The sequence below is a fragment of the Mus pahari genome, chromosome X (genome assembly GCF_900095145.1).
Source record: "Mus pahari chromosome X, PAHARI_EIJ_v1.1, whole genome shotgun sequence".
In the NCBI taxonomy this organism is placed as follows: Eukaryota; Metazoa; Chordata; class Mammalia; order Rodentia; family Muridae; genus Mus; species Mus pahari.
The window spans coordinates 71,624,789-71,637,475 of record NC_034613.1 but is presented as its reverse complement, the minus strand read 5'-3'; the positions used below and the strand labels follow the sequence as shown (position 1 = coordinate 71,637,475).

General features: G+C 34.6%; 1 protein-coding gene across 8 annotated transcripts in view; it reads right to left on the bottom strand.

Moving 5' to 3' along the window:
- Dmd (dystrophin) overlaps positions 1–12,687 on the bottom strand; it is a 2,621,826-nt gene that overhangs the window by 1,267,335 nt on the left and 1,341,804 nt on the right. For all 8 annotated transcript variants that reach the window (XM_029534042.1, XM_029534043.1, XM_029534037.1 and 5 more), the window contains exons 24-26: positions 10,198–10,311; positions 7,066–7,221; positions 1,087–1,257 (exon numbers count right to left, since the gene is read on the bottom strand). In XM_029534042.1, coding sequence (XP_029389902.1) covers positions 1,087–1,257; positions 7,066–7,221; positions 10,198–10,311 — 441 coding nt within the window. The remainder of the gene's footprint in view (positions 1–1,086; positions 1,258–7,065; positions 7,222–10,197; positions 10,312–12,687) is intronic.

Sequence of the window (12,687 nt, the reverse complement as noted above, 5' to 3'; positions counted from 1 at the left end):
ATGAAAATAAAACAAAAAAAATATCATACTGGGTAGTTAATATGTATACAAATACAAAAGTGTTGGTTGTTCCAGTGTTACAATCAGTTAGCAGGCCATACTTATTAAAATATATAAAAGGCCAAGGGAAAATGAGCAAAAAACTGAGCCAAACAAAAGAATCTGGCAAGAAACAAAGCAGCTGAAAATGTGGAATTTATTTTCTCAGAGATATTAAGAAATATTTATAGACTTTTATTACAGGTGATAGAAAAAAGCCATCAGAAAACTATAATATTATAGGACAACACAAAACAGGTGAAAAGAATTTGGAAAACCACAACTGTATTTGACTAAAATGGAACGATGTGAATTATCATCCATCCATGTTGTCCTACTACCAATAAAACATGTACATGCTTAATCAATTGTTCTTTGAGGATTTGTCTTATTTTTTTCTGATTGGCCAAGTAAGTATGATCTGTTAGTGTTTATGTAGCTAGTCTCATCATGACCTCTTCACAATCAAATTTAAAATCATTACAGGCTTTTATGTGAAACCCTTTAAATGCAGATTCTTTTCCTAACCTACACAGCTCTGGTGTTTATGGATATTTGCCTACTTCCTCAAATGAACCACAAGTCATTTAACCTTTGCTCTATCTCTTCTATGAAGGCAGGTATTATTACTATTACTGTTATTATTATTATTATTATTATTATTATTATTATTATTATTACTATTATTTACTTTCCCAATTTGTCTTAGGATATTTGTTGGAAGCATTTCTTGTGACAGGAATGTGCTTCCATGATGTATTTTTTTCACACTGTTTCTCATGTTTCAGATCTTTTCATATGAAATGTACTTCCTCACAAATGCTTTACAAATCAAACTTTGGCAACATAGCATCTCCCCTCCATCAGTTGTTCTATCATCATCAATCATTCTCTATTTTACAAATCTAGTGGGATTATTTTGAAAGTTACTTTAAACACCATCTTCATGTTCCTATAAGATGCGATAATTTAAAGAATCACAAGTTAAGTAATGTTTTATTTATTTCTATTTTTCCTTTGTTTTTTTTTTTTTTTGGTTTATTTTACCTTCATTTCTTCAACAGCAGTCTGTAATTCATCTGGAGTTTTATATTCAAAATCTCTCTCTAGATACTCTTCTTCAGCTTGTGTCATCCACTCATGCATCTCTGATAGATCTTTTTGGAGGCTTACAGTTTTATCCAAACCTGCCTTTAAGGCTTCCTTTCTGGTGTAGACCTTCCATTAAAAAGAAAACAAACAAGAAATAAAATAAAGCAACAACAACAAATAACCAAAAATAGGTAAATCGTAAGTATTGACAGTGAAAATGCTTTATTTAGACCATATTACTTATCACTGTATAAACAAAAAAATCTTAGATAGTAAATATGAAGGAAGAAAGAACATGGGAAATGAGCTAAATAACCCAACATTAACTTCCTATCATGTGAAAGGAGAAGCTTATTGCACCTGAGTCTACGTGGTAATTTTTGTCTCAGTGCACAGCCAGCTTGGAAGAAACTGATGCTGTGATTATCTCAAAGCCATGCCTCACTAAAAAGCACTTGTAGGATTGGTCATCAGGCCAACAGAGCTGGCCAGGGTATACAGTTGAAGAGAATCCTGGAAATGCCCAACTATGTTTTTTTTTGTTTTGTTTTGTTTTGTTTTTTGTTTTTTGCTTTTGAAAAATAGACTAATGCAATATGCCAGAATAATACTTTATGCAGCTCATTACATTTAGAATGCTATTTCATTATTACTCTCAACATCTTCTTGCATTCAGAACAAGAAAACTTCTCATGTCAGCTATTCATTGTGGACTATGACTATAATACAAGCTGAGAGGCTGTCAGAAGGTCATGGCCAGCCTGAGGTATATAAATGAGAAGTGACCCTTGGGCTAAAGTACAAACCTATCTTAACAAGCAACTGAACAAACAACAAGAAAACAGCAAGAAGGACAACAAACAAACACAAAACTTAAACTCATGGGGTATGAATATGCTGTACAGTTTTAAATATAAGCTGGAGTCATTTAGGAATCATAGTTAATAAAAGTCTCACTGCTCTATGTACCAGTTTTCTTTGTAAACAGAAAATGTTATAGTTAATAATTTTATTGTCATATATACATAATCATATTATATAATTTTGTATAATTGTTATGTAATTTTAAATATTCTAGTACTTAAGAGTTCTCATAAATCTAAATGCAAAACAGTGAAAAATGCATAGGAGATTTATTAAAAAGAATACAATACACATATGTATACATGCATAATATATGATGTTACATAATATGTATTATATGTATCATGTATGTATCTGAAGAGTATGTTCAAATATGACTAATAGTTAAGTGATCATAAATAATATATTTTCTTTCATAAAATATACAACAATTAAATACTGTATATGGTCACTTTGAGAGAGGTGGCAGAAAGAAATTTCCATGCTTGTTGAGAATAATAAACAATGGCATGCAACCTTTAGACAGTATATCAGTCAAATATGTTTAAAATGTTAATATTCTTAAATCTTAGTTTCTCTTTTTTATTCTTAAGAGTGAATTGAAGTGTATAAAGTTGCATGTAAACTGCTCAATTCAGCTTGGAAACACCAGTAATTGGAAACACTTCCAGATACACTTTAGTGAGGGAATAAACAAATCATGATATAAAACTGTCATTAACATATCTATAGCAGAGTTAAAAGTTGTTTAATATATAAAATGCATTTGAAAATCACATTGTTAAATAATATATGTAGACACATGGCCTGTATGTCTGAAGATGCTTTGTTTTATTGGTCATTTTCTTTTTAATGCTGGAGTTTGGACACAGAGCCTTCTCTGACAGTTGGCAAACTCTGGGCCTAGGAGGGAAAGGGAATGCGGGTGCGGAGAGGGTAACATGATCAGATATTGGGTAGAGAGAAAAGCACTGAAATCCCCGAGGGCCAACAGAAAAAATGGAAACATCCAAGCTCTGGAGATAGGAGATTGGGGGCAATCCTCCAGAATGTACCAGAGACCTGGGAGGTGAGAGACTCTCGGGACTCAAAGGGAGGGAGCTTAGATGAAATGCCTAACAGTGGGGAGAGGAAACTTGTAGAGTCCACCTTCTAAAATAATTGCAGGGATGGAAATGGAGAGGAGCCTGAGGAAAAGAAGGTCCAGTGACAGGCCCAAAGTGGGATCCAGCTCAAGGGGAGATCCCAAGGCTTGACACTATTACTGAGGCTATGGAGCACTCACGAAAAGGGACCTATCACAACTGCCCTCCGAAAGACCCAACAAGCTGTTGGAAGAGTCAGATGCAGATATTTACACTCAATCAATGGACAGAAGCAGCTGACCCTTGTGGAAAAGCTGGAAGAAGCTGAGGTGGAGGGTGACCCTGTTGGAGGGTCAGCAGTCTCAATTAATCTGGACCCTAGAGATCTCTCAAACACTGGACCACTAACCAGGCAACATACACCAGCTGATATGAGGTCCCCAACACATATACAGCAGATGACTGCTGGGTCTGGGTTTTGTCAGAAAAGATGCATATAATCCTCAAGAGACTTGAGTCCCCAGAGAGTCTAGAGGTCTGGTGAGTTGGAGGTGTGGCATTGGGACATCCTTGTGGAGACAGGGGGCATGGAGGATGTATGGGATGTAGAACAGCTGGATGGTGGATAGGGAGGAGAATAAAATCTGGAGTTTAAGATAGATAGATAGATAGATAGATAGATAGATAGATAGATAGATAGATAGATAGATAGATAGACAGAGTTGCCTTGGTCATGGTGTCTGCTCACAGCAGTAATATCCTAACTAAAATACTATTCCATGGAAGAGAGTGAACCCCTGACACTATTAATGATATTCTGCTATACTTGCAGAGAAGAACTTTGCATAGCTGTCTCCTGATAGGCTTCATTTAGGAGCAGATGGAGACAGAAAAGTCTTATAGAAGAGTTGAGGGATAGAATTGTGCAAACAGAAGGTGGTTAAGGACATCAAAAGACGACCTATAGAATCAACTATCCTGGGCCCATGGGAGCTCAGAGACACTGAGCCACCAACCAAAGAACATTCACAGGCTTAACCTAGAACCCTTACACATTTGGAGCAGGGCTTGGTATTCCCATGGGTCCACTAACAATTGGAGCAGTGGCTGTCTCTGACTGTTGCCTGCCATTGGACCCTCTTCCCCTAGGTGGGCTGCCAGGTTGGGCCTCAGTGAGGGAGGATGTGTTTAGTACTGCTGGGGTTGGATGTCCTAGGTCAGGATAGAATCCAAGGTTGGCTTCTACATCTACTCAGAGAAGGGGAGGGTATAATGGGGGGGAAGGGATTTGTAGGGTGGGACCAGGAATCCATAAGGGATATAAATTGAATAAATTAATGAATAAATAAACAAATAAATATTATAGTAATTAATTTAAAGTGTTATTTCATTCTGTCCCCTTCTCCTCTGCTTGAAATAATTTAAATCATGAAAATCTTGAAATTCAAAATCAGTATTCTTTTATAAATTATCAAAATATATTTGTATTAGTAAAATACTTTTGATTTTTTAAAGTTTTCTGATACTCACCCCACTTATTTTTTCAATAAAATATTTTCATGGCAGAAGACTGTAAGTTAGCTCTTTAATGACTATCTCATCTGTGAGTTAATAGAACTGTTACTAATTTGTTAACAATTGTATTAACTGTACATATTTGTTTTTACTCACTGGCATAAATTATTTCCTAACTTAAACTTAGGTAATGCCTTTATGGATTTTTTTTTATTTTCAACTTTGAAATGCTACCAAAATAAAACAACCAAAATAAATTTAAAACAACCAAAATAAATTGTCCTGTAAATGAAACTTATCTTTAACTTGTAAATTTACTAAATTTAAAAGCAAACACTGCTTTAGTTCAAAGCATTATGTTTTGAGGAAAAAAATTAGATTCTAAATATATTTTATTTTCTACAATTTAACGCTGAAATTAGATGGAACATGCAACATTGAACTTGTAACTGCAACATGTAATATGTACTGTGTAGCATAAACTATATTCTATATTATATAAAGTCTATATTATATAAAATACATATTTACTATGCTATGATATACAATATATTATATACTCTTCAATTTTATTATATATTATGTACCATGTATCATACATCAAATATCATATATTACATACTATGAATAATAAATTGCATACTATTTTTAACAAAGTAATATATATGATACAATATCTAATATATAGTATGCAATATGTGTTATGCAATATGCAATGTATACCATGTAACATGCAATATGTAACATGTGATATATAATATGATATGGGACATGCAAAAAATATACATGATAGATGCTATATGCTGCATGTCACATATCACATATGATATGCTGTATACTACATGTTAAAGGCTATTTACTACACATGACATTCTACATGCTGTACACTACATGCTTTATACTATATGACATGAAATGCTACATGCTTCCAACTTCATACTACATATTACATGTTACATGTAACACAGTACATACCTCATGCTACACACTATATTACACAGTACATACTACATGTGAGACATGTTACATGCTATATACTACATGGTACATGTGACACAGCACATATTGCATGGTACATGGCACATCCATGTATGCATGGAATGCTACATGCCTCACGTGCCATGTAATATGCAGCATGCTACATGCTACATGTGACATGCTGTGTACTGCATGCTACATACTATATGATACATATGACACATAGCATGCTGCATGTTACATGGCACATGTTACATGTGACATGATACATGATACATGTTATGTACCACACGGTATGCATGACACATATGCTACATGCCACATGTTACATGTTACATACTCTACATTTTATATGTAGCACATGACAAGCAACCTGCTATACACTATATACTACATGTCACATGCTACATATCACATGCTTCCTGCTACATAATACATGTAAAAATTATATAATTTTAAATGCAAATTCAAAATATTATTTATAAAGCAATAGCTATTAGATGCCCACTGCATACAAGTTGTATTTTCCATAATAATGCTGAAATTAGAAATATAAATATGTAAATGATATGCTATATAAATTGTATAATCGGATTTGACTCTAGAGACAATTTCTATAGTATATATATTATATACAACATATAAAATATATTGTATATAACATATTATCATGTAGCATGTAGCATTTATTTAATATCACATATCATATATCTTACTTCATACATCATACATCATACATTATATATCATACATCATATATCATATATCATGATTGGTCTTTGGTTATGAGATATTAGATAGTATACATTAGTTATTAGATAATAGATTTGTACATTGCATATTAATTACTATTTATTATATTTTATACATTATATATTAATTATATATCATATAGAATTATAATATACAATATATTGTCACACATATACTGTATATATGTTATTTAATATATAACATACAACATATTTTTAAAAACATATAATAAATATAGTTTCTTACATATAATATGTGCTATATAGCATATCCGCTACATATTCCTTTTATAAAATATATAAATCATATATTATATTTAATACATACATTTACATCTATATAACATACCTTATATTATGTATATTATATAAAATAAATATTATATTATATGCATTATATGTATTATATATTATATAATGTATACATAGTGTTGAAATAAGCTTATACAATAGATATTATATATAATATATGTATATAATATGTATAGTACTCTCATTAACTCAATAAAAATACATTTTCAGAACTAAAATTAATTTTTTGTATCGCAATTATTTACTTTTGAATAACCAGGCTGTAAAATAGTCCTATATGCTAGAAGAAACCTAATTCACTTCAAATAAAAGTGTTTTGACAATATTTTCATGAGCAAAGTTTTAAATAAAGAAAATAAGGAAGATAGACAATCAGAAATTTTACTAAATTTATGGACAGAAGGCACAGTGAATTAAATTAGTCATACCTGGCGACACATGTGATCCCACTGAGTGTTAAGCTCTTTAAGTTCTGTCTCCAGTCTGGATGCAAACTCAAGTTCAGCTTCACTCTTTATCTTCTGCCCACCTTCATTAACACTGTTTAAACTGGGCTGAATTGTTTGAATATCACCAACTAAAAGCTATGGAAACAATGCATAGTTTAACACGAATGTAAAAGTACCAACATAAATTTTATCATCATACTATATTATGACATTCCACATGAATTTTGACTATTAAAAGATTAACAATATACAAATCTGTCTACATAGGGTTCTTAAAATATTCAGTGGCTGTTGTTCTATTCAGGGAATTAACTATATGTATGCTACTTAGCTCACAACTTTCAGATAAATTTGATGTTTAATATTACTTGTTATAAATTAACCAAATTAATGAGCTTCAAGTAGTTTCAAAATAATTTTGGTTTTGAAAAGAAAGTTACTCCAATATTCATCTGAAGGATAATGGTGTGATTGCTTTTTAGTTTTATTTAAAGAGAATGATTACTTTCTCCTTGCACAACAATAGTCTAATGAATACAGTTCAAAAATTAATATTATTGGGCTTAAGATATGGTTCACTGGACAATGTTCTTTCAATGAAATGAGGATGTAAGTTCAGATATGAACACACATCTAAAAACTTGGCCAGAGTTCTGTGTGTATTTATTCGACTGACTGGATACAAAGGGAAAAATATGTTTACTTGATGCTTGCTGGCTAGCTAGTTTAGCAACAGATGAGCTCCAGCTTCATTGAGAGAACTTGTCTCAAAAAAATAAAACATGGAAAGCAAGAGAGGAAGACACTTGATAATATCCTCAGGCACTCCTCAAATATGGACATATCACACACTCACAGAGAGAGATACACACATACACACAGAGACACATACTTTCATATACTCATTTGATTAACAACCTAAGGTAAGAATAAAAAAGCTGAAAGTTTTTCTTTAAATTACATTAAATTTTGTGTTGCGTTTCATGAAGTGTGGCCAGAGTAAAAGGCATATTGGCACTTGCAAAATTTTGGAAGGAAATTATTTTTTTTTTAGGCCTTGAAGGATGTTTGCATTACTCATGAACTTTATGTGTTAAAACATCCAAGAACATGCTCAGGTACTGGAAACTGTCCCAGCAGCAAATGACTGAGCTAATTATATAATATAAAAGACATATAAAAGACATAGATGCTCACAGTCATCTATTGGATGGAACACAGGGCCCCAAATGGAGGAGCTAGAGAAAGTACCCAAGGAGCTGAAGCAGTCTGCAACCCTATAGGTGGAACAACAATATGAACTAACCAGTACCCACACAGCTCGTGTCTCTAGCTGCATATATAGCAGAAGATGGCCTAGTCAGCCATCATTGGGAAGAGAGGCCCCTTGGTCTTGCAAACTTTATATGCCCCTTTAGGGGAACGCCAGGGCCAAGAAGTGGGAGTGGGTAGGTAGGGGAACAGGGCAGGGGGAGGGTATAGAAAACTTTCAGGATAGCATTTGAAATGTACATGAAGTCAACAGAACACCAATGACTTGTGCTATAAAATCAAGAATTGACAAATGGGACCTCATAAAATTGCCAAGCTTCTGTAAGGCAAAAGACACTGTCAACAAGACAAAAAGGCCACCAACAGATTGGAAAAGGATTTTTACCTGTCCTAAATCTGATACAGGACTAATATCCAATATATACAAAGAGCTCAAGAAGCTGGACTCCAGAAACTCAAAAAAACCCATTAAAAATGGGGTACAGAGCTAAATAAAGAATTCTCAACTGAGGAATATCGAATGGCTGAGAAACACCTGAAAAAATGTTCAACATCCTTAGCCATCAGGGAAATGCCAATCAAAACAACCCTGAGATTCCATCTCACTCCAGTCAGAATGGCTAAGATTAAAAATTCAGGTGACAGCAGATGCTGGCGAGGTTGTGGAGAAGGAGGAACACTCCTCCATTGCTGGTGGGATTGCAAGCTTGTACAACCACTTTGGAAATCAGTCTGGCGGTTCCTCAGAAAATTGGATATAATAATACCGGAGGACCCAACAATACCTCTTCTGGGCATATACCCAGAAGATCTTCCAACTGGTAATAAGGACACATGCTCCACTATGTTCATAGCAGCTTTATTTATAATAGCCAGAAGCTGGAAAGAACCCAGATGTCCCTCAATAGAGGAATGGATACAGAAACCATGGTACATTTACACAATGGAGTACTACTCAGCTATTAAAAAAAATGAATTTATGAAATTCTTGGGCAAATGGATGTATCTGGAGGATATCATCCTTAGTGAGGTAACCCAATCACAAAAGAAGTCACTAGATATGCACTCACTGATAAGCAGATATTAGCCCAGAAACTTAGAATACCCAAGATACATGATGCAAAACACAAGAAAACCAAGAAGGATGACCATCGTGTGGATACTTCATTCCTCCTTAGAGTAAGGAACAAAATACTCATGAAAGGATACAGGTCCAGAGACAAAATTTAGAGCTAAGATGAAAGGATAGACTATCCTGAGACTACCCCATCCAGGAATCCATCCCATCATCAGCCACCAAACCTAGATACTAATGCACATGCCAGCAAGATTCTGCTGAAGGGACCCTGATATAGTGGCCTCTTGTGAGGCTATGCCAGTGCCTGGCAAAAACTGAAGTGGATGCTCACAGTCATCTATTGGATGGAACACAGGGCCCCAAATGGAGGAGCTAGAGAAAGTACCCAAGGAGCTGAAGCAGTCTGCAACCCTATAGGTGGAACAACAATATGAACTAACCAGTACCCACACAGCTCGTGTCTCTAGCTGCATATATAGCAGAAGATGGCCTAGTTGGCCATCACTGGGAAGAGAGGCCCCTTGGTCTTGCAAACTTTATATGACCCAGCACAAGGGAAGGCCTGGACCAAGTAGTGTGAGTGGGTGGGTAGGGGAGCAGGGATGCAGGGGGGGGGCATAGGAAACCTTCGGGATAGCATTTGAAACATAAATAAAGAAAATAATAATAAAAAAATTTAAAAAAGAAAATATCTAATAAAAAATTGAAAAAAAAAGACATATAAAAGTCATCATTTGCAAACCATCAGATACAAATCTTACTCTGCATTGTTTGAGCTGTTTTTTCAGGATTTCAGCATCCCCCAGGGCAGGCCATTCCTCTTTCAGGAAAACATCAACTTCAGCCATCCATTTCTGTAAGGTTTTTATGTGATTCTGGAATAAAAAAGCAATTTGAAGGTATTATTAAGCTCTGATCATTTTTAACATAGTTCATCATGATGATATATCCAAGCATGTCAGAAAAAAAAAAGAAAAACAATTCTTATGTTTGAGGGAGGTCTCATTGTAGTTTTATAGAGAATATTTTTACTAAGACTGCATTTTATGGTCTACACTGTGAACATTGGTGTATAAAGTCTGCTATTGTTAAAAAGTAAAAACTAATACCAAATGCGGTTTTATTATACTCCTCTTGAGAACATTAAATCATACCCCTCTAGAGAAATTTGAAGTTTCAAAACAACTCATGATAGTACTAACATTTGCCTCTTACTGTACATAAAACAAACTATGCACATAAACTCAGTGTTATGGTGTGTTTATAGCTTCCCTAAACCTGAACTTCCATAACTTGTTTTCTGCAGTTGACAGTTTAAATAGTACCTTCAGTTGGGGATTTTAAGGGAAGATTTTCTTACCTTTAAAGTCAAAGATCTTGATTTCTTATTGGTCTGACCAATAAGAAATAATGATTAAGCAACCAATGTTATTTTTGTCTTTTGTAAATGGACAAGCACCTCCCACCTGTTTTCTGTATGACGTTTATTTATGTACTTTAGTTCAGTCACTTATCAGATGTAAATCTGTCATTTCTTTAGTTCCATGTAACTCAATTACACTATCAAGTTATAATTGATTTTTTCTAAGATTTATATTGAAAATATACGTATCACAGAAAATTTCCCTTTCAATATAATTAAAATGTGGTTAATAACTACAGTTTTAAAATCAATTGACTAAATATAAGGATCTTAACATTATCTCCTTACTGATATCATTCAAGGCCAATGTCCCCTCCATGACTTCTTAATGAACACATTATTTCTACTTTGGTCCATTTAATTCTTACTCCACTCAAATCCTTTCTCTAAATTTGTGTCAGTACTCTCTACCCCTTTCAAGATGGTTTGGAAGATGGAAATATAATTATACTTTCCCTTAAAAAAATACTTGTAATACATCTTTGCAATTGTTGTTTGGTTGTTGGTGCTGTGTTTAATCGCACTTCATGCAAAAGTATAGCACCACATTTTTGAACAATATAAATCATTTTCTAATGTATAAGTTATGGCTGAAATATTGAACACAGTTTAATGAACCGAGCACCTGCTTCATTTTGCAAAGATCTCATTTTGTTTACAGTAGTTCATAAAGTAGCTGAAATCACCTGTAGAGTGGTGTTTCATTAGTTCTTTCTCATCTTAATGGAGTTCTTTCTTAATAAGTTATACTGCTTAACACAGATATACATGTTTAATCTGTTAGCAAATATACCCAGTCAAAGAATATTGAGCATGACATGGGGACACTGCAAATATTAAAAAGGCAAAACTCTGAACAATATACTTTATCATTTGTCATATCACAATGTATATGATATAATTCTAGAAGGCCTATTTTATTAAGAGGAAGATTAAGAAAATGCGAAAGGACCCACATGGAGCCCAGTGAATACAGGAACCTTCCCTCTCATAGGTGTGGATTGGGGGGAGGGGTAAAGAACTTGGAGAAGGGGGAACTGGCAGGGGTAACTTTGGAATGTAAATAAATAAAATAATTCAATATATTTTTTTTTAAACGGATAGTACAGTGATTAGGAACAGGATAGACAGAAACAGATTCAGAGTCAGACATGGATGCAATGCCACCAAGAATTGATAGCTCTTTGAACCAAAGATTTTATGCTGCTTCAAGAAGTTAGAATAGCAAACAAATATACTTTATCTTAAAGGCTTCATATAAGGGTGGACTAAGTGAAACATGTAGGTCATGGATTTGACAGTTTTGGTAGTCTTTTAGCTGTAAAATACAAGAATGATCAAGTCATTAGCATGACCAGAATCAAAGGGCATTGTTCCAATGATTATATGAAGTCATGACATCTTTGAACTTTTTTTTCGAATATTATTATATTTCACAAATGACCAGCTATGAGAAACAAAACATATAAGATTAATTAGCTTAGAATTATAAACACAGATCATCTTTGCTCCGGTGCACTGCCGGGGAGAGAGCGGACTGGTGAGGAGGGACCCAGGTCTGGTCCCGGTCATCCAGCGTCTGTCCCACCCAAGGAGGGGTGTTCGCCTGGCAGCAGTCCCCAGGCGGATCCAGCACCCGGCACCTTTCCCCGCCCGAGGAGGGGTGTTCGCCTGGGAGTAGTCCCCCGGCATCCAGCGCCTTTCCCCACCCGAGGAGGGGTGTGCCCCCGAGAGCAGTACTAAGGCTTGGTTCGGCATTCGGGGCCTTTTCCCCGCCCAAGGAGAGGTGTCTGCCCAGGAGCAGTCTCCCAGGTCTGAACCGGAAGGT